The following is a 23,364-nucleotide window of genomic DNA, read 5'->3' on the forward strand; positions in this document are numbered from 1 at the left end:
AAATACTGTTGAGGGGTGTGGTGTATAGCCTCCAACGTTCTGGGCAGAGAGGAAGTTCCTAGATTAGTGTGCCTTTTCTTCTTTTGTTCCTTAATTACTTGAGGGATATCTTGGGTGATTTCATGAGTGATATTCTGAATACCACTGGGTGGGTCATTAAGTGTAGATTAGTTGCTAAAGCTTTCGTGTCTTGACCTCTTGAGCTTGTGAAGAGTTTTTCTGAGAAGATGGCTGTGCTGCATTTAGTTGTGCTCTGGCTTGGCTTCGTGTATAGGGGCGAGCTGTGGTTTTGTGCCTTGTGCCAGCCAGATCTGTGTAGGGATTGCAGGGGGGTGCAGCATCCGGAGGTGCCATTATAGTTTGGCTACTGGATGGAGTCTGTAATATGTCTGTGGAGAGGGTCTGGGTTTGGGTCTGGTGTGGTTGATTGGTGACGGCGTTCTGTGTGCCTCTGGTTCTGGTGTCGGTTTTTGTGGGGAGGGCTAATTTCCAGATGTCTGGCAGGCGGGACGTGTCGTCACGCTTGTTCATGTTGTGAGGGTGTTTCTCTATCTCGATGGCTTCCATGATTATTCTCTTGTGGTGATGTTCCATGTTAAAGAGCAATTTGGAATCTGCAAAATTAATTTCGTGTCCTGTTTCTTTCATGTGTTGGAAAAGAGAGGAAGTTTTTTCTTCTTTTTTGACGGCATTCTTGTGTTCTGCGATACGTGCATTTATTCGTCTGTTTGTTTGTCCAATGTACGTGGCTGGGCAGACTTTGCAGGGTATTTCATAGACCCCTTGGTTTTCCAGCTGGATTTTGTCTTTTGGGTTTCTGAGGATATTGGCTATTTTTTGGTTGGTGCAGAAGGCTGTTTTGATATTGTGTTTATGGAGGATTTTGCTGATTTTGTCTGTAGTGCCCTTGATATAAGGAAGGAGGGCCATGCCATTGTTTTCTTCTGTGTCTTGGTTTTTGGGGGGTGTTTCTTTTTGGATTAGCTTCGTAACCCTGTTTTTCTGGTATCCATTGGCGATTAACACATTTGAGAGATTCTGTAACTCAGTTGTCAAGTGGTCTTTGTCAGCCAGGCGTTTGGTTCTGGAGATGAGAGTCTTGGCTACGGAGTTTATTTGTGCAGGGTGGTGGTGTGATTGTGCATGTAAGTAGCGGTTGGTGTGTGTTTTTTTCCGGTAGATAGTGTGTCCTAGGGAGCCATCAGGTTTTTTGTAGATTAGGACGTCAAGAAAGGGGAGTTGGTTGTTGTCTTCTATTTCCATAGTGAATTGTATTTTGGGGTGTAGGCTGTTGAGATGTGTGAGGAAGCTATCTAGTTTTTCTTTCCCGTGTGGCCAAATTACAAAGGTGTCGTCAACATATCTGAGCCAAAGTTTGGGTTTGTGTTCTGACTTGTCTAAAGCATTGGTTTCAAAGTGTTCCATGTACAAATTTGCGATGACCGGTGAGAGGGGTGATCCCATAGGTGCTCCTTCTATCTGTTTGTATCTTTGTCCATTGTGGATGAAGTACGTGTTGGTTAGGCAGTGGTTGGTCAGGTCCAGGATGTATTTGGGGGGGTTGTATTTGTTTTGAATGGCTGTCAAGGCTTCATTAATGGGCACTTGAGTGAAGAGAGATACAACATCGAAGCTCACAAGTAGGTCATCGGGATGTAGGTATTGTTTCTTTATTGTTTCTATGAACTGGAAGGAGTTAGTAACGTGTGAAGCGATGGATTCTGCATAGGGCTGAAGTTGCTTAGCGAGAAATTTAGCGAGATTTTGTAGAGGTGAGCCTATGGAGCTGACTATTGGTCTGAGTGGTGTTCCTTCTTTGTGTATCTTGGGGAGACCGTAGAGTTTGGGGCATCTGGATGATTTTTCTCTGGGGATGATTCTTAGCTGGATTTCTTCACTGATAGGAGAGGCTTTTATTTTGGATTTGGTGGTTTTTTCCAGATAGGTGGTGGGATCTGTTTTTATAGGTTGGTAGGTAGGGTCTTGGAGTAGATTTGATAGTTTTGCTTGGTAGTCCGATGTGTTCATCACAACAGTGGCGTTGCCTTTGTCTGCTGGGAGAATGATTATGTTGTTGTCTTTCCTCAGGTTGGTGAGTGCTTTCTGTTCTTCTTTGTGTAAATTGCTTCTGGGTGGTTTGCTGGAGCAGAGGATGTTGGTGACTTCAAGTCTGATTTTATTGGCTTCATCTGGGTCGATTTTGGTCAGGCTAGCTTCGACTCCGCATATGATGTTTTCCGTGGGGATGCGTCTCGGGGCGACTGCAAAGTTGAAACCTTTGGAGAGTACTTTGGTTTCAGTTGGGGTGAGGATCCTGTCTGATATGTTATGTACTGTTTGTTTCATGGGTTGTTGTGGAGGGTGGCTGGGCTTCTGGCGTTTCTCTAGTTTGTAGAGTTTGTTGGTGTGTCTGTCTGTCTTATGTGAGGTCTCAGTTTCAGCTCTCCAGACGGCTAGTTGTTTGCATTTGTCCCAGAGTGCAGGGTGGATTTTGTTACATAGTTTGAGGTGAAGAGTGAGCAGATCTTTGTTGGTTTGGTTTAGTAGGTATCTTTTCTTATGTATTTCGTTTCTGATTAGGGATAGTTCAGTTCGTTTCAGGATCCTTTCGGTAGCTGGGGTTTTAGAGTGGAATTTAAGTTGGAAGCATGTGGGAGTTAAGTTGTTGTCTCGGCAGTTGCGTAGGAACAGGAGATCACATAAGATGGTGGCTCTTCGGATTTCTAGTTTCTCGTAGGTTCTTGTCAGCTGGAAGGTTTCCTCCCCGTAGAGGTGAGATATTTGCTTTCGTAGATTTTCACGGGTACAGGAATGCAGGTTTTGGTGTCTTCGGGTGTCTTCCCGTGTAAGAGTCGGGGTGTCTGTGCGACGTTTCGACGAGGTCTCACTCGTCATCTTCAGGCTGGTGCTTTCGGCTTCTTGTTACTGGAACAGAGCAGAGTCTGGTGTTTGAGTTCCTATAAATACTGTTGAGGGGTGTGGTGTATAGCCTCCAACGTTCTGGGCAGAGAGGAAGTTCCTAGATTAGTGTGCCTTTTCTTCTTTTGTTCCTTAATTACTTGAGGGATATCTTGGGTGATTTCATGAGTGATATTCTGAATACCACTGGGTGGGTCATTAAGTGTAGATTAGTTGCTAAAGCTTTCGTGTCTTGACCTCTTGAGCTTGTGAAGAGTTTTTCTGAGAAGATGGCTGTGCTGCATTTAGTTGTGCTCTGGCTTGGCTTCGTGTATAGGGGCGAGCTGTGGTTTTGTGCCTTGTGCCAGCCAGATCTGTGTAGGGATTGCAGGGGGGTGCAGCATCCGGAGGTGCCATTATAGTTTGGCTACTGGATGGAGTCTGTAATATGTCTGTGGAGAGGGTCTGGGTTTGGGTCTGGTGTGGTTGATTGGTGACGGCGTTCTGTGTGCCTCTGGTTCTGGTGTCGGTTTTTGTGGGGAGGGCTAATTTCCAGATGTCTGGCAGGCGGGACGTGTCGTCACGCTTGTTCATGTTGTGAGGGTGTTTCTCTATCTCGATGGCTTCCATGATTATTCTCTTGTGGTGATGTTCCATGTTAAAGAGCAATTTGGAATCTGCAAAATTAATTTCGTGTCCTGTTTCTTTCATGTGTTGGAAAAGAGAGGAAGTTTTTTCTTCTTTTTTGACGGCATTCTTGTGTTCTGCGATACGTGCATTTATTCGTCTGTTTGTTTGTCCAATGTACGTGGCTGGGCAGACTTTGCAGGGTATTTCATAGACCCCTTGGTTTTCCAGCTGGATTTTGTCTTTTGGGTTTCTGAGGATATTGGCTATTTTTTGGTTGGTGCAGAAGGCTGTTTTGATATTGTGTTTATGGAGGATTTTGCTGATTTTGTCTGTAGTGCCCTTGATATAAGGAAGGAGGGCCATGCCATTGTTTTCTTCTGTGTCTTGGTTTTTGGGGGGTGTTTCTTTTTGGATTAGCTTCGTAACCCTGTTTTTCTGGTATCCATTGGCGATTAACACATTTGAGAGATTCTGTAACTCAGTTGTCAAGTGGTCTTTGTCAGCCAGGCGTTTGGTTCTGGAGATGAGAGTCTTGGCTACGGAGTTTATTTGTGCAGGGTGGTGGTGTGATTGTGCATGTAAGTAGTGGTTGGTGTGTGTTTTTTTCTCACCTCTACGGGGAGGAAACCTTCCAGCTGACAAGAACCTACGAGAAACTAGAAATCCGAAGAGCCACCATCTTATGTGATCTCCTGTTCCTACGCAACTGCCGAGACAACAACTTAACTCCCACATGCTTCCAACTTAAATTCCACTCTAAAACCCCAGCTACCGAAAGGATCCTGAAACGAACTGAACTATCCCTAATCAGAAACGAAATACATAAGAAAAGATACCTACTAAACCAAACCAACAAAGATCTGCTCACTCTTCACCTCAAACTATGTAACAAAATCCACCCTGCACTCTGGGACAAATGCAAACAACTAGCCGTCTGGAGAGCTGAAACTGAGACCTCACATAAGACAGACAGACACACCAACAAACTCTACAAACTAGAGAAACGCCAGAAGCCCAGCCACCCTCCACAACAACCCATGAAACAAACAGTACATAACATATCAGACAGGATCCTCACCCCAACTGAAACCAAAGTACTCTCCAAAGGTTTCAACTTTGCAGTCGCCCCGAGACGCATCCCCACGGAAAACATCATATGCGGAGTCGAAGCTAGCCTGACCAAAATCGACCCAGATGAAGCCAATAAAATCAGACTTGAAGTCACCAACATCCTCTGCTCCAGCAAACCACCCAGAAGCAATTTACACAAAGAAGAACAGAAAGCACTCACCAACCTGAGGAAAGACAACAACATAATCATTCTCCCAGCAGACAAAGGCAACGCCACTGTTGTGATGAACACATCGGACTACCAAGCAAAACTATCAAATCTACTCCAAGACCCTACCTACCAACCTATAAAAACAGATCCCACCACCTATCTGGAAAAAACCACCAAATCCAAAATAAAAGCCTCTCCTATCAGTGAAGAAATCCAGCTAAGAATCATCCCCAGAGAAAAATCATCCAGATGCCCCAAACTCTACGGTCTCCCCAAGATACACAAAGAAGGAACACCACTCAGACCAATAGTCAGCTCCATAGGCTCACCTCTACAAAATCTCGCTAAATTTCTCGCTAAGCAACTTCAGCCCTATGCAGAATCCATCGCTTCACACGTTACTAACTCCTTCCAGTTCATAGAAACAATAAAGAAACAATACCTACATCCCGATGACCTACTTGTGAGCTTCGATGTTGTATCTCTCTTCACTCAAGTGCCCATTAATGAAGCCTTGACAGCCATTCAAAACAAATACAACCCCCCCAAATACATCCTGGACCTGACCAACCACTGCCTAACCAACACGTACTTCATCCACAATGGACAAAGATACAAACAGATAGAAGGAGCACCTATGGGATCACCCCTCTCACCGGTCATCGCAAATTTGTACATGGAACACTTTGAAACCAATGCTTTAGACAAGTCAGAACACAAACCCAAACTTTGGCTCAGATATGTTGACGACACCTTTGTAATTTGGCCACACGGGAAAGAAAAACTAGATAGCTTCCTCACACATCTCAACAGCCTACACCCCAAAATACAATTCACTATGGAAATAGAAGACAACAACCAACTCCCCTTTCTTGACGTCCTAATCTACAAAAAACCTGATGGCTCCCTAGGACACACTATCTACCGGAAAAAAACACACACCAACCACTACTTACATGCACAATCACACCACCACCCTGCACAAATAAACTCCGTAGCCAAGACTCTCATCTCCAGAACCAAACGCCTGGCTGACAAAGACCACTTGACAACTGAGTTACAGAATCTCTCAAATGTGTTAATCGCCAATGGATACCAGAAAAACAGGGTTACGAAGCTAATCCAAAAAGAAACACCCCCCAAAAACCAAGACACAGAAGAAAACAATGGCATGGCCCTCCTTCCTTATATCAAGGGCACTACAGACAAAATCAGCAAAATCCTCCATAAACACAATATCAAAACAGCCTTCTGCACCAACCAAAAAATAGCCAATATCCTCAGAAACCCAAAAGACAAAATCCAGCTGGAAAACCAAGGGGTCTATGAAATACCCTGCAAAGTCTGCCCAGCCACGTACATTGGACAAACAAACAGACGAATAAATGCACGTATCGCAGAACACAAGAATGCCGTCAAAAAAGAAGAAAAAACTTCCTCTCTTTTCCAACACATGAAAGAAACAGGACACGAAATTAATTTTGCAGATTCCAAATTGCTCTTTAACATGGAACATCACCACAAGAGAATAATCATGGAAGCCATCGAGATAGAGAAACACCCTCACAACATGAACAAGCGTGACGACACGTCCCGCCTGCCAGACATCTGGAAATTAGCCCTCCCCACAAAAACCGACACCAGAACCAGAGGCACACAGAACGCCGTCACCAATCAACCACACCAGACCCAAACCCAGACCCTCTCCACAGACATATTACAGACTCCATCCAGTAGCCAAACTATAATGGCACCTCCGGATGCTGCACCCCCCTGCAATCCCTACACAGATCTGGCTGGCACAAGGCACAAAACCACAGCTCGCCCCTATACACGAAGCCAAGCCAGAGCACAACTAAATGCAGCACAGCCATCTTCTCAGAAAAACTCTTCACAAGCTCAAGAGGTCAAGACACGAAAGCTTTAGCAACTAATCTACACTTAATGACCCACCCAGTGGTATTCAGAATATCACTCATGAAATCACCCAAGATATCCCTCAAGTAATTAAGGAACAAAAGAAGAAAAGGCACACTAATCTAGGAACTTCCTCTCTGCCCAGAACGTTGGAGGCTATACACCACACCCCTCAACAGTATTTATAGGAACTCAAACACCAGACTCTGCTCTGTTCCAGTAACAAGAAGCCGAAAGCACCAGCCTGAAGATGACGAGTGAGACCTCGTCGAAACGTCGCACAGACACCCCGACTCTTACACGGGAAGACACCCGAAGACACCAAAACCTGCATATATATATATATATATATACATACACACACACACATAGAGAGAGAGAGCGTGTGCACTCAGGATCCAGAGTTCATTTACACACATCAGGGTTTTTGTTGTTGTTGTGTGTTGCTGTTGCATGTTTTGTTATGTCCAGTGGGGTTTGTTCCAAGTGCTTTGCCATGAGACACTGGAAAGGCTGCTTTTTTTGAAAAATGCCTCTTTGGTATGTAGAGCTACTTACAGAAGTGCTTGGTTCTGGGCCACAGGGAGTTTCTCATACTAGAGAACTCTCTGTTGAGGCAGACTTTTGACCTTTGCAAGACACGGAAGAAGACAGCAGGACACAGGGAGATGCTTTATACTGAGTCAGATCAGTGGTCCATCTCGTTCGTTACTGTCTCCATTGATTGGCAGCTGCTCTCCAGGGTTTCAGACTCAGCTCTCTCTGGAGATGCCAATGATTGAACCTAGGACCTTTTGCATGGAAAGCCCCAGAGTTACAATAACCCATTGTTATACATCTAGTGAAAGCAATCCTGTTTCCATGGCGCCAGCATAATCTTTACCCATTGGCAAGAAAAAAGGGAAAGCTTCTCAGCATGATTGCAGTATTCATCCTGACTGCTCACAGCTAAATTCTTATCTGTATTTAGTTCTGTTCTTGTTAGTCTTGAAGATAAGTTATCAGCTATTAATGTTGCTGTCTCTGTTCCTTTATGGCTCCAACAGGCATGCCTCTAGGTCTTTACCTTTCTTGCCTGGAACACCCAAAAAGGTGGTTTCATCACATGGATCATCCAGAATCTCTTCTGCTCAACAACGCCCTCCTTCCCCTGGCAACATCCGACCCACCAAAAATGACCGTAAAGTGGAAAATGTAAAAAAAGAAATACAGCGGGAGTCTGAGAAGACCACTGAAGAAAAGACAGACCATGCGAAAGCAACCTTCAGTCCCACAGTGGTTACAAACCAAGAAGCACTCCCTTGTAAAATAGAGACCACACAAAGTAAGACTTGACTTATTAGCATTCCAGTGTTTTCCTAACTACCCTGGCCCATCTTCCAAACAGGTAGCATTTGGGTGCCATTTTGATTCGCTAAAGCCAATGGGGGGAGTTGTGGCAGGCCTCTGAGTTTAATGATTTCAAAATGCTTCACATTCATTGTCTTTGTTGAGACTCCAAATTTTGGAGAGCCGTCAGGCAAGAAAACCCACAGTGGCCCCCTCCTTGGTGAGGGCAACCCTCACCTTAATGGGCTACCTCCATAGCACTACCATTGCTGCCATGTTCTTCCCCTCCTCATCACTGTTGCCACTGTCATCTTGTTCACTCATTAATTCACCCACCCTCTGGACCTGAGGGAGCAAGCAGGGAGGGGCTGCTGCTTCCCCCTCCTTTCTCACCACTCATATTATTATTATTATTATTATTATTATTATTATTATTATTATTATTACACTGCCACTCTGGGCAGCTTCTGCCTCTCTCCTTTTCTCAACATCAGCTAGCAGACCCTGCCTTGGCAATTTAAAATTTCCTCCCAGTTACAGAAGTTGCATAAATGTTTCCTGTTTTTTGACTCCTGATAAAAACTTTTTTGTTTAGGCAACTCTACCCGGACATGTAATTTTAATATGTGTTTTGTGCTTTTTTAAGCTGTGGATTTATCTAGATTTTGATAATTGGACTATGTGTACTGCTTTCAAAGTCTGTTTTACCACTATTTTAATGAATATTTTATGCTGTTTTTCTTAAACCACTTAGAGATGCTTTTTATTTAATTTCTTTCTTTCTCCCTCCCTCTCTCCCTCTCCCCTCTAGTATCACCAAGATGATAGGATGTCCAGGTACACAGAATATGCATTGCTGAATATTCCTTTCTTACTGTTTCAGTTGCTGCTCCAGTTCTGCCCTCTGCTCCTTCAGTTGCTTCACCACCTCCTATCTGTAGCAAGCCTTCTGCGGGGACAACAGACCCAGAAGAAGCAACCAGGTTGCTTAGCGAAAAAAGAAGGCTGGCCCGGGAACAACGAGAGCGGGAAGAGCAGGAAAGAAGAGAGAGGGAAGAGACTGAAAGGTGACGATCTCGACATTTAGAAGAGATGTAGAAGATGCCCTTTTAGCACAGCTTAACATTTCTTTGCATAAGTCATAGCCCCCCCCCCCAAATCACAATGTTGAAAACCAGATATTGCCCAGCCCTACTATTTGCATCTACATAGTTCCACCTTATTTCAGAAATCATGACATATGGGTATATCACAATGTTTAGTTGGTGACATATATTGTGATGTTGAAAACCAGATATTTCCCAGCCATAATGAGAACAGAATGCAGGGTAATATGGTGCCCTGTCTGAGGCCAAAATTTGACACCCTTCGGTCCAAAGCCACTTCCCAAAGGTGGGTAAGAGAAGCACTGGGTTTGGGAAGGAGGCACAAGGCTCTGGGCAAGGTCCTGTCTTCTTCCGTAAGCTGCGCAAGTGCTAACTAGGCTTTGGGAAGAAGGCAGGAGGATTCTAGGACCTTGTCAGAGCCCTCCCAGCTCTTCCCAAAGCCCAGTGCTTACCAAGCTTTGGGAAGGAAGCAGGAAGGCACCCCCACCGCCACGCCCTGTGCAGGGGAACCAGTCATGATCCCCTAAATTCACCTTTGCAGAATGCATGGAAGGGGAGTTCTTACTATTGTGTAAACCCTCACACAATAGTCTCCCAGCTTGTGTTGCCCCCTGCACTCTGAATTGGTACAGGCCAGAGAGAAGTATGATGTGGCCCTTACTAATGGGGTCCACCCAAAGAATGTGTTTCCAGAGAAGAAAAACTCTTCTTTTTACTTTTTGTGTTATAAACTGCTGCTGTCTGCCGCTTGTTTCTTTTGGTGAATTTGGTGGTTGGAAGCACTTTAATTTAGTATTTGTTTAGCTGTTTGCGTTATGTTGCTAAGGGGCAGAATAAACTATACCAGAATAATAAAAGCAAAAGTCTTATCCCCTCCCCATCCTGACACACCCCTCCCCTGCTGTACATTCTTCTGAGGCTCATTCTTGATGCTCATAGACAAAAGAAGGAGGAGCTTGCCCAGAGGATAGCAGAAGAAAGAGCTCGCCGAGAGGAGGAGGCTCAGAAACAGGAAGCAGAGAGGAAGCAGAAAGAGGCAGAACATAAGCAGGAAGAAGAGGAGCAGTTGTGCCGCCTGGCGGAAGAAAAAGAAAAGAAAGAACGAGAGGAAATGGAACACCTTCAGAAGCAGGTTTTAGAAATTAAAGAGGATTTTCACATTTTTATCAGGGTGTATTGCAGAGATAGCTAAAGGATGCTTATGTGACTTTCTGAACTGGTAGAAACTCTTGAGATGAAATGAAGGGAAGAGAAGACATCCTTAGCACCCTAGAGGATTCCTGGTTTAGACACACAAGTCGTACCACCTCATGTGGCCAAACCTGACATCCCACAGCACCACACTGGTCTACATTTAGGCACCCTGCATTCCTGCAAAAAACAAATGTTGCCACTTTGGACAATAAGCATTGCCACCTTAGGGCAATACTTTAATTAGACCAACCAAAATGTCACAAAATAGTGTGGAAGCTTTTGTGTTCTCCAGAGTTCTCAGATGAGGTGGTAAACAAAGTGAGGGGTGGGGGAGGCGAAAAAGTTGGCTGATGTTAGAAGCCAGTTAGTCACAGTCATAAGATGGAATGTGGGAGGAGGCAGCAGACACTCAAATTAGGCCCTGCTAGGAATACAACATGTTTCTCCTGGTTCATGCTGGGTTTCATATTTTTGCTTTAGCGGTTTTGTTGAAATAGTGCTTCTAGTGAGATCAGCCTTTTCCCTGTTCCAGTTCTCCATCTTTAACTTGGAAATACAAGGTTGGATCCAGATTTAGTAGCATTTAGAGAAGACCCATTGAAATCAGTGGGACTAATACAGGGTTAAATCCAGACTGAGTCACATCCATATCATGCAGTACATTTCTGCTTTGAACATGCAAGGGGAAATCCCTTTTCTAAAAACTCTTTCTGTGCCCCGCCACGCCCCTGTAACTCCCAATGCAAACAGCACCTTCAGAAAGATGAATTCCTCTCAGGGGTTACAGCAGGAGAGGAAAGGGTTAAGCTCCCCCTTTGCACCTGCTCTGATTCCAATCATTATCAGACACTGCCCCACAAGATAGTGCAATTTATTAAAACTTGCATGTTCAGTACAAAGATGCACTTAGCATCTTGTGTAGTTTGGCCCCTAAACACAGTTTTCAATGTATCCTCCCACCATATCATCCATGTACAGAAAAAAAGAGGTACTTGGTGATAAATACAGACATCAAGAGTAACTGTGGAGGTAAGAATTATGTACTCCCAGGAAAATGAATGATCCTTTCAGCAGGAACATTGGCATTTTAATTTTTGGAGGAGGCTGTATAGAAGTACAGGGTTGAATTTAGAACCCTACATTTTAATTTGGAAAGCACTGTGATTGAAAAACAGAGAAGTAATGAGATTGCACATCCAGTGAGGTTCTTTTATGAGCAGCAGCACCCTCCCCTCCACCCACCCCCCCGGCCCAATTGTAAGCTGCTTATGAAATCTATTAGAAGCTGATTTCAGTATGGAAATAGAAAAGAACTATGATGCAAACACTGCTGTACTGACACAGCCTCTTGGTGCCTGCTTGTGGGATTGCAGACATGGAAATGAACTGTCAGGTTAGTTAAAAACTCGATGAGCAGATAAACAAATGTTTGTTGATGGATGAGTTAATCCATGCTTTCCTTTGCTGTGTTGGCATTTAGAAGGAAGAAGAGGCTCGGTTACGAGAAGAGCAGATTCGGTTAGAGCGTGAAAAGCATTTCCAGAGAGAAGAACAAGAGCGCTTGGAAAGGAAGAAGGTAACAGGAAGGCACATGGGCATGTGGAACAGGATCTTGTGTGTGGCTGGAACCTTCCCAATTAGGGCAGGTGGCCATTGGAATTTCCTGCGATTTAGCCTTGTGGATGGGCGGCGGTTGAGCTTGAGGGCCAGATTTCCTAACAGAAGACACTCCAGCCATTTTCCGGGGACCTTCATTAACAAGAGGCCTCTTCTGGCCTTGCACCCTCCATGTGTCCATGCTACACGTGCACAAATTATCCCTCTGATTTGGAACCCTGCACAATCAGAGTTGCAAATCACAGGGAGGACCTATACTTCTGGGGATATCTTTTTCTGTTAAGGGCCACATTCCATCAGGGATAATCTGTTGGGGGCCACATGCTGGTGGTGGGTGGAGCCAAAACCAGAAATGGGCATCCCCTTCTTTCTCTCCTTCCTTCCTTCCTTCCTTCCTTGTTTCTGCCACCCCATTTTACCTCTATCACCCTATTTCCACTTCTATGTTTCCCATATTAAACTAGGCCAAGACCCACAGGTGGCCCTCTGGCCACAGTTTTCCCATCCCTGATCTATGCATATACGACGAGGCTTCTCTTCATATTTGTTAGTCCAAACATGTACATTGTGGCAACAGGAGTGGCTTCTTCCATTCCAACCATTTGCATGGAGGGAAACTCTCAAAACAAGCTTTGCAGTGAGTGCTGTGAATGTGCTTTGAACTCGCTGCTTATAGTGTGATGGTTCCTGTTAAAAAGAAACTGGATGGTGATACATGCCACACGGCCAATTTGTCACCGCCACCTCCCCCTTCCATCCTGCCTGTTGGAGAATAAGTCTCTTGAGAATGTTTCTGTCTCAGGGGGACGGGGAAATGGCAGAGGAGGACATGTTAGCATGGGGGACTGGAGCATGAGAGGAGGGAACCAGGAGGGGGAGCATGCAAGGAGGCAGCTTGTTCACCATCTTCCTTCCACTGCCACCATCTCCCCCTGTAGGGAGCGGGTGGTGCTGTGGTCTAAACCACTGAGCCTCTTGGTCTTGCTGATCAGAAGGTCAGCAGTTTGAATCCGTACAACAGGGTGAGCTCCTGTTGCTCTGTCCCAGCTCCTGCCAACCTAGCAGTTCCAAAGCACACCAGTGCAAGTAGATAAATAGGTACCGCTGTGGTGGGAAGGTAAACGGCGTTTCTGTGTGCTCTGGCTTCTGTTGCGCCAGAAGCAGTTTAGCCCTGCTGGCCACATGACCCAGAAAGCTGTCTGTGCACAAACACCAGCTCCCTCAGCTTGAAGTGAGATGAGCGCTGCAACCCCATAGTCACCTTTGACTGGACTTAACCATCCAGGGGTCCTTTACCTGTACCTTCTTATCCTGCTGCTGGGTTCTTGAGATAGACACAGCCCATTTCAGGAAATCAGGGTCAGGGCACTTAATTCCACAACAATAGGAAGAGAAAGAAGTGGCAGCATTGGCATGTCTGTAGTAAGTACCAGTTTCCTGTAGCCCTCCAGATGCTGTTGGAACTCCCACTCCCATCAGCCCCAGCCAGTTTTCCCACTTGTCTTGGTTGATGGGAGCTGTAGTTCACCAGCATTTGAAGGGCCATTGGTTCCCCATATCTGGTATAGGAACACATATATTAAAAAGAGAGTTCACAATGTGTTCACAGCACGTAGTTAAAGGCTAACCACAGTAAAGGGTATTTTTATTTTCTTTGCAGCGTCTTGAGGAAATTATGAAAAGAACTAGAAGAACAGAAGCTGCAGAGAAGGTAGATACTTCACTTCATCCTCTCTTTGTAGAAAACATTGCTACCTTCATATATAGATACATTATCTGTCAGTGGAGCGTCTAACTTTTTTATTTAAAAAAATGATTTATTTTACAGAAATCAAATGAGCAGCAAAATGGGGAGATAGCAAAGGAAACAGGTATTACTTTCTTGATCCGCATCTACTTTCGTTCTGAAATGATTATTATTCACAGCATGACTTGAGTAGGAGAGAATTTTAAAAGCTGGCAGTCCAAATATATTTAATGAAAAGTCAATGATGAATCAAAGCATGTGAAAGCACATGATAGTCTGTTACAAACATAATTATGTGTGCAATTAAATATATAATTATCAGTGTGCAATTAAATATATAATTAGGAATACAAGCTTTTATTAGTTTAATTGCCAGATTAATCAACCAAAGCTTTAAATAATTAGTCAGTTGGGGGTCAGTTTTAATCAGTATGGGCAAAATCATCAGTCTTTCCAGCTGCACATGACCTGTGGCCATGGCAGGGTCACTGATTTCAAGTGTAATTATGCTACTGTCATAAATTACTTTTATTTGCATTTTTTAAAACATGAAATTGGAAGGGCATAAATTATCTGTTACGATTTCTAAACAAAAGAGGTGCAAAAGGAGAGAATTCTTGCTAGATTGTTTTGTCAAGCCATGATGTTGTTACTAATTAGATATTAGAGGTTTTCCTAACACCAAGAGGGAAACCAAGTTGTTTGCAGAGCTTAATTGGACGCAGAACCCTCTATTTCTGTCTTTGCTTTAAGCCCGGAGCATATGATGTGCTAAGACCTTTCCCAACCAGGAACTCTCCAGATGTTTTGGTCTCCCAACTCCCATCAGCCCCAACCAGCCAATGATCGGGGTGATGGGAGCCTGGAGTCGAAAACATCTGGAAGGCACTGGGGTTTGAGAAGGATGTGCTATGGAATTAAGACAGGAAAAAAAGTAAGTCTGTTGGTACAACTAAGGATGATCCAGATGAGCGGCTTATATCTCAAACAGGTTATTCAGTTCAAATTTTTCTATGTGCATGTTTGGCACATTGGCTTCCTTGTGTTCATGTTTATTCTGTCATAGATAGTCATAGTCATTTTGTGGCTTGTCATCCACATCAGTAGGAGGAACTTCATGAGTTGTTTCTGGAGGAGTTTTCGTCCCTCCTCATAATTGTTCCTCTCCTGTTATCCGCTGCCTTTTCTGTTCTGAGCATGTACATGGATTGAAGTAAATGCACCCTTTTCTGTCAAAAGTGATGTGGAAAACTTTCCCCCCTTTCTCTAGCTGTGAGCACTCCATTAAGCCCTGCGATGGGTTCTCAGGTTCAGTGTGTGCCAGAATCTCCACGGAACGGGGAATTGCTCACCCATACCCACGTGCTAATTTCTCATCAGCCCACAGTCAACCTTGACAGGTGAGAGACCTGAACTGAGATGTCTCTAGCAATACCTGATGTTTCTTCTTACTGAGATGAAAGCGTATTAAATCAGATTATTTTCCCTTTTTGGGTGTCTCCATCAGAAAGTTTTCAACATCTGCTCAACACAACCAAACACCCCCCCCCCAGCAATCAAATACACAGAGTACTACTGTATTCAGTGTCTGTCAAATATTCCTACATTAAATATTGTCGTTCTTATCAAACCACTTAAAAGCACAGCTTGCTGCTTGGTAGCTAAGAGCATACCCTTTAAATTTTAATGAGACATTTTCTCCTCCTATCTGCACTACACCATTATTGAAAAAGAAGTTGCTGTAGAAAATACATTGCTAGATTTCTGCTTTTCATTGTACAAAAAAGAATGCAAGCTCTCTTACATGAGTGTCAGTCAGCATGTCTCGGAGTTTTTTTTTAAACTTTTTTATAACTAGAATCAGAGCAAGAATATCCTTTGTGTGTACAAAGATTTCTTTGCACTCCTGGGTGGGGGGCACAGTTAGCAGCAGCACAGCTATCTAGCTTCTCACAGAGTCACACTTTTCACACACAGGCTTGGAGGAAGCTTGTTTCCCACTCTTCAGAATGAGCCATCGAGAACCTTGTCCTTAGGCATGTCCCTTCTCCTCTCCTCATCTTTCATGCTCACGAGGTGGTCAGAAGCTTCCACTTTTCATTTTAAACTAACTACCGTTCATTATGATGACCAAATCATTATCTGCATATCCATGAACAACAAAGCAACAAGGATGGCCAACCTGAACAGCACTGTTTATTGTGCCAGAGCATGAAAGGTGCCTTAAGGCAAAATAAAAACAGCTACTCCAACCCTTAACACTATACAAAGCTTATTAAAAGTGAAATATGTTCAGTATTTAAAGGGAAAACTGCACCCGCCAATGTTTAATTCTGCTTCAAATTAATTAGCAAGTACCACCTGGCTGTCAATATTTATCATTGTGTATATCGGTTATCTGTCTCTTTAGATTGAACGTTATATCTGCAAATTGTGTAAACTCTAGAGAGGTGTATATTGGCAGAAAAGCAGACTAAAACAAGAATACCTGATGCATCCAATTTGCATAAATAATATTGAATTGTTAAATCAGAGGACACTTTATTGACGCTCATGGGTTAGAAGTGCTGAAAATTTGTTATTGGCCACTATTTTGACATGACCAACAGTATTTGCATTGTAACTCATTTTGCACCATTGGTGCCTGACAAATTCTGTGTACATAAATGTTAAGACGAGCCTGCTCCTCCAGTGACCTATCTAGTCCAGCATGCTGTTCTCACAGTGGCCAACCAGATGCCTGGGAAAGCATGCGAGCTGGGCATGAGCACAAAAGTCCTCTGCCCACCTGCACTTCCCAGAAACTGGTATTCAGAAGATTACCGCTTCTAACAATGAAAGTAGCACATAGCCATTGTGACTATTAGCCATTGATAGCCTTATCCTCCATGAATTTGTTTAATCTTCTTTTAAAGTTGGTGTAGTCCAACAGATGGAGCTATATACTGAATCAGACCATTTGATGCATCTAAACCATTTTTGTCTATTCCCATGGCTAATGATTCTCTAGGGCCTCTAGCAGAGGACTTTCCCAGCATGGCTGCCTGAGATCTTTTTAACCAGAATGATTAAAAGACTGAAGTGTCAACCTCCTATTTTTGCAAACCATGTGCTCTTCCACTGGGCTGCGAGTTTACATTAACAGAAGCTAGTCTAGCGTCAGGCAAATGCTTCATATTGCCAGTGCATGAAAAACAAAGACAGCACTGTAAATTCATCTAAGACAGTTTTGAACAGTTGTTTTCATAGAATTGTAGAGTTGGAAGGGTCCCTGAGGATCATCTAGTCCAACCCCCTGCAGTGCAGGAATATGCAGCTGTCCCATACGGGAATCAAACCTGTAACCTTGGCGTTATCAGCACCACCCTCTAACCATCCGAGCTATTATATTCTTGTCACTGCTGTGCAGCTTGTGTTGATTCCAGTGAAATCAATGTTTTAACAGTGTAGCAATTGTTTCATATTCTATTTAATGGAATAATGTTACTGTAGCGGCTGGGGAAACCCAGCCAGATGGACAGGGTATAAATAATAAATTACTATTACTACTATTACTACTACTATAATTATTATTATTACATAGTTGTGATGCGATTGTTTGACTCTGGAAATGAAACTGCATGATATGCAGTCAGTTACACAGAGTTAGTAGTGACTTCTTTTTACAGTGGTACCTCGGTTTACTAACTTAATCCATTCTGGAAGTTCGTTCTTAAACCAAAGCCGTTATTAAACGGAGGTGCGCTTTACTTTATGAGGCCTCCCGCCGCTAGTGCCCTTCCACCCTTCGGCTTCCATTCATAGACCAAGGTAAAGTTCACTAACCGGAATACTACTTCAGGTTTTGCAGAGTTTGTATACCAAAAGGTTCATAAACAGGGCTGTTCTTAAACCAAGGTACCACTGTATAATACCATTTCTACTGTACCTGGTCTGAACAAAGACATTGGATTCTTATCTCATTATACATGACTAAGCCATTTCTCACCTTCTCACCCCTTGCCTTTTCCTGTAAGACCTATTACAGTCCTTAAGAGTCGTCAACAGGCTCATCTCAGCTATCTGCCAATCTCCCATTCCCACCACCCTTGTGACTAATACCCCTCCCCACCCTCTCACTATATAGAAGGATCTGGCAACTTCTGTTTCAGTGTATCTGAAGAAGTGTGCATGCACACGAAAGCTCATACCAAGAACTAACTTAGTTGGTCTTTAAGGTGCTACTGGAAGGATTTTTTTTATTTTGACTATGGCAGACCAACACGGCTACCTATCTGTAACTGGAACCATTTCTACTGTCATGATTATTCTCGTATTGATAAAAGCAATGTGATCTTATACATTAAAAAATTATAAGAATCAGGATGTTAGAATGCTAGATACAGTGGTACCTCGGGTTAAGTACTTTATTCGTTCTGGAGGTCCGTTCTTAACCTGAAACTGTTCTTAACCTGAAGCACCACTTTAGCTAATGGGGCCTCCCGCTGCTGCTGTGCCGCTGCAGCGCAATTTCTGTTCTCACCCTGAAGCAAAGTTCTTAACCTGAGGTAATATTTCTGGGTTAGCGGAGTCTGTAACCTGAAGCGTATGTAACCTGAAGCGTTTGTAACCCGAGATACCACTGTAATGGGAGGATTCTATCAAAAACAGGACATTGATCTTCAACTTGTGGGAAAGGCCCTGGCCAATGTGTAGCACCGCTGCTTTTTCTTCGAGGAGAAACAGACCTTCAAAGGAAAGCATTTGGCTTACCTCTTTAATGGAAATCAGCGCATCTGAAAAGCACTTAATCTTTTGTGACCTAATTATTGTCAGTGGTGGAAATTAATTCTTTACTACAACAAAAACGGTGCAAGTACTAAACTTTGCATACCGTATACAGTAGAGTAGCATACAAATGTAGAAGAAAAATAATCTTTAAAATGTTTTATAATCCGTAAGATATTTTCATTATATTTCAGTAATCTCAACCCAGGAAAACATCCAAATGAAAACGGAGTGTCTATGCAGAATGATAATTTTGAGGAGGTCATCAGCTTGCCCATGGGAACGAAACCACCCAGGCTGGATGCTATGAACAATGATGATAAAAATAGCCCTGACATTTCTTTGACTCCCATTTTGGCCTTTGAAGAGAAGGGGACCCTAGGGCCATTGCCTCAGGTAGATAACGTTCAAACACATCAAACAGCAGGTAGGTTTGTTTTAAATCTCTTGTTGATTTTCTAATGGGCATGAAGTGTGGCATCCAAGATGTTTCTAGCAAGTGTCTGGATTCAATTTTTTATTAAGTGCAAGTTCAGGACATGGAACAAATTGTATAACCTCTGCTTTAAAAACGTTTGTCATGTTGCAGCCCAGTTGGAAAGATAGAAATAACTAGGAACCTGCTGGTTCGATTCACTGGGCCAATCTAAGATTGGAATGAATTATTCACCGCAAAGAGAAAGAGCATATACCTCATCCTTTCTCCACCCAAATGTGTGTTCTTTAAGAAACCGGCTGTTTTGATATAAGGGTGAGGCAAGATGACAAGATGCAAAGGGCAGGGTTCTTATAACTTCAGCAGAGGTACAGGAATAGAAACGTCAACCAGTGCAGCTCTTTTTACCCCTTCATGACAAGATGCATCTGTAAGATCATCCTCTGCTACTCAGCAATTCTATTCTCTTTTGCATCTGATCACCATACGAAGCAACTAAGTCCTTGATTAACATTTTCTGTCTGTGACTTGGAACTTGAGCTTCTCTTCCGTGAATGGGAGGGCTGCCTCCATTGATTGAAGGAACTCTGACCCAATGAAGGGTCTGCTAACGATCCACTGATTTCTCCCTTCAGCCTCCCACCCTCATATCTCCTACACTGTTCCAGAAAGTCCCTCAACTCTATCAAACATATTTGCAGGTGGCACAGGGTGGGTGGAAGGGAGAATCGGTGAAAATCACCTCTTCTCTCTCCTTCTGCCCACAGAAGTAGCCAGCGTGTTTTTATTATAATAAAAGTACTCTTTTTTGCTGTTTGTTCCCTATAAAGAACTTTCCTTCTCTGCTAATTTGCTCTTTATTGGCTTTTCTTCTAGAAGTTGTCTGATCTCTGCTTACAAATTACCAAAGGTGGCATAAAAGTCTCTGCAGCCAGTGGAGTTCCTTCCATGCTATGAAGGAGTGTGGTAGTTTTTGCACTCTCGAGTTTTCTAAAGATTTATTGGACACTGTTTTTGTTGGGTTTTTTAAGGCCATAGTAAAACCAGCAGAAGAATTTATTGGGAATAGACTTGGATTACCTTTCTATCAAATAGATCTCACCACTAGGAAGAATCATGTTTCATGTGCATAAATTGCTTATATCCAGCAAGTTCCTTTGGTTAGCATAACAGATATTTTCTGCGTTCTTGAAGACAAAAGCTTCACTGGATTCTAACAATAACGGGCTGATTGGGGTAATGGACTTGTTTTCTGTTGTTTTTGAAGATGGGTATTTGGTTTTAAAAGGTATGTAAAATCAGCAAAGTATCTTTTACATTTTACGGATTGAATACTTGAAAAGTAAATGCCTCACTGCTCTACAAGTAGGGCTACTGGGGTGTTTTTTTATTTAAGCCTTTTGGTTTAAATATTATTGCAGAGAACTCTTAATTATGGGGGCAACATAGAGGCTTCTGTATCAGGTTCTTGTAAATGTAACTCCTACATGGACATTCTGTATATTTAGGCATCACTACTGTCTTCTTGCATTTTCTTCTAAAAAATAAAATAACATAGCAGGTTTTAAAATGTGAAAAATCGAAAGCATTATTTTTTCATGGATGAAATGGAAAACCTGTTGTTATCCTAGATAATGTATTTATTAATTTTGTTCTGTACAAAATAAATCATAGAAAATGTGCTTAAAAACTACATTGTAAACTTGATTTTTCCTAGTTTCCCTTCTGTAAGGGAATGCAGGGGATAAAAGCAAAATCTTCTGGCATGATGTGGGTCATTCAGCCCCATACTTGGATAGTAATGGGGAGTGGAGAGCTCTCTCTAGCTGATGATGTGATTGATGCAAGAGACTCCTCCACACTCGGACCAGATCTTTTTCTCATGGTGTTTTGGAAATGCAAACTTCTGTGTGTGGCCAACAAGCACTGCAATAGAAAATAATTTGGAAGGCTCCAGTCCTTTCTGTTGAGGTTCTGGCAGGGACAGCAGGACTTGGGCTGCCTGTAGCCTGATTGACTTAGACTGAGCAACCCTGGTTAGGATTGTTTCAGCGTACAAGTGCTGCAGGCTACTCAGGTGAAAGCTGTATGTTCAACAGGAAGCTCACATACCCTGTGATTCCATGTGCTGCCCCTGACATTTCCCCCCTCTGATTTTGCACCTCCCACTGCTGTGCCCAGACCTGTATAAACACTGCATACCTTTCAGTTTGGTCTTTTGCTTTTATATCAAACTTGCTATAAGTGGATATCACTAAAGTGATACGTTGCACTTTGAAGTGCTGGGTGATGTGCCAGTTCATGTCAAAAGGAGTGCTGGGTGTTAGTGTGTGATTGGGCAGTTAGTGTGTAGCAAGAAATCAATCTCCATGGGGATGCTGTCATAAAGAGAAGTGATTTGCAACGCACTTGAATTCATGTAATTTATTGGGTGCATGCTGTGTCAAAGAAAATTATGCCAACTGCGTTGGGAATTATGTGAGACGATGCTGCTTTGTGGGCTAAAGTGAATTGGAGGAGAGGAACAAAAGCCAGTCTGGACTTTTTAGTAACTGTGGTATAGCAAAAACAAAATATTTTTCTGTTGTTCTCTATGCTCCCTGTACATAGCTTTTTTAAAAAATACAACACCCAAAATATGTAGTTTTTGCTTCTATATAGGATATAAGTATCAAGTAAACTTCATATAAAACATGTGCACTTTTAATATTTACTTGTTGGTGCACTAGTTGCTGTTGAACAAATATAATGTGTCTATTTGGGGAGCTGAATAGAGGAAATTTCATCTTAGCTCTTTTGTGTTCGAGTTGGAGATGGGTTTCAGATGATGCACTTTAGGTTAATACAAAACTGTAGCGTTCCTGTTCCCTGTATAGAGGGCAGTACATAGTTTTTAACCCTTTTTATTTTTCAGCAGAAGGCTGAGAGAAAATAGCCATCAGTGTCATCCTGACTCCTGTGTGCACAGTGGAACTCCTGAACAGACAGGCTTTCCCATTCATGTCAGTGGAGGGGCAGGGTCTGAATGTCCTTTCCGTTTGTGAACACATCTCTCCTCTCTGATAGATAACAGGGGAAGCCCTTATAGGCAGGAGAGCTCTGTGTTGGCTGTGGAAGCCTTTGTGCGTGCAAGTTAAGAAGCTATTGGGGCATTTGCACTTTTTAAATGTATAGAGAAAATCTGTGTGCTCAGATGTTGAATTGTAGCCATGTAGTTGGGCTACTAGTCACATGAAATAACATAAAAGCAACAGTAGTCGAGCAATGTCACAATGGCCACCAGCTTTGATGGTTTTAAAAGGGGGTTAGACAAATGAATAGGGGACAAGGCTAAAAATGGCTACTAGCCATTGGTGTGGCTGAATCCTACCTTCAGCATATGTATGCCTCTGAATACCAGTTGCTGGGAATCACAAGTCAGGGGAGTGTTGTTGTACTGAAGTCCTGCTTATATGGTTGTGCTAAGGTCCTGCAAATGGTTAGTCAATTTGAGAACAGGATACAGGACGAGATGGGCCTTTGCTGTGATCCAGCAAGCCTCTTATTGTGTTCCTAAGCACATTCAAAAGCAGTTAATCCAAGATGACATTGACTTAAATCCAAGGGTTCTTTTCCTCCAATAAGAAGGACTTCTTCTCTAGGAGGATCCAACCCAATTATTCTCAATTGTTACAGCAATGAATATTACAAGAAGATAGGAACTGAGGGAAAGAGTTTATTTCTTTTGGCACGACTCCTGCTAAAGCACAATAGGGGTCTCTGTTTATAGGAGATCAAAATAGTAGATGAAACATTTTATGAATTGTTATTTGGGCAATGTAAAATTTACCTGCCCTTAATCAAGAGTGTCGTCATTCATAACATGGTATCATAAATGCCCTTGCCATCTGAATTGCAGCCATAATTCAACTTAACATCCATTTTCTGTTAAAAGTAGCACTCATGGGAACTTTTTAGAGGAAAATATTACAACATGGTTTCAAATTTACTGCTCAAAATTTTTCCAAATTATTGCAAATTTGTTCTGACATCCATAGGTATGGTCTGTTCCAAAATGATGTGTATTAAATGAGGGATCAGTGTCAGGGACCTTGCATAACAACTTTTTGAAGTGTTTGAATTAGGGAAAGAGTTTTGATAGACAGCAGAAAGAGAACTGCAAGCAGAGATAAATAGATGATACTTGTGTTTCTCACTTTAGGACATATCAAAGTGAATGCCAGTGAAGTCCTACTCATTTGCTAGTGAGGCAGTTATAAAAACTAGTGATCCAGGATGGTCTAGATGGTTCCTGCCAGGTATTTTTGGTGTGTGTGTGTGTATAGGAATGCAGTGAATTTGGATGACATGGGGTATCTACTGCTTTTCTAGAATTTGTCACTCTTGGGTTAAAATCATCCAGGTTGTGTGTGTGTGTGTGTGTGTGTGTGTGTGTGTGTGT

The 23,364-nt window shown here is 42.8% G+C and overlaps 1 protein-coding gene across 4 annotated transcripts in view; it reads left to right on the forward strand.

The window, feature by feature from the left end:
- MAP7 (microtubule associated protein 7) overlaps window positions 1–20,613 on the forward strand; it is a 111,377-nt gene extending 90,764 nt beyond the window's left edge. For all 4 annotated transcript variants that reach the window (XM_082215924.1, XM_082215923.1, XM_082215921.1 and 1 more), the window contains exons 10-18: window positions 7,774–8,051; window positions 8,940–9,123; window positions 10,102–10,294; window positions 11,837–11,932; window positions 13,634–13,684; window positions 13,802–13,844; window positions 14,991–15,120; window positions 18,682–18,914; window positions 19,800–20,613. In XM_082215924.1, the coding sequence (XP_082072050.1) occupies window positions 7,774–8,051; window positions 8,940–9,123; window positions 10,102–10,294; window positions 11,837–11,932; window positions 13,634–13,684; window positions 13,802–13,844; window positions 14,991–15,120; window positions 18,682–18,914; window positions 19,800–19,810 (1,219 nt within the window). In that variant the 3' untranslated portion in view covers window positions 19,811–20,613. The remainder of the gene's footprint in view (window positions 1–7,773; window positions 8,052–8,939; window positions 9,124–10,101; window positions 10,295–11,836; window positions 11,933–13,633; window positions 13,685–13,801; window positions 13,845–14,990; window positions 15,121–18,681; window positions 18,915–19,799) is intronic.
- Window positions 20,614–23,364: the final 2,751 nt, after the last annotated feature.

This window comes from Podarcis vaucheri (genome assembly GCF_965113315.1).
Source record: "Podarcis vaucheri genome assembly, chromosome: 3".
In the NCBI taxonomy this organism is placed as follows: domain Eukaryota; kingdom Metazoa; phylum Chordata; class Lepidosauria; order Squamata; family Lacertidae; genus Podarcis; species Podarcis vaucheri.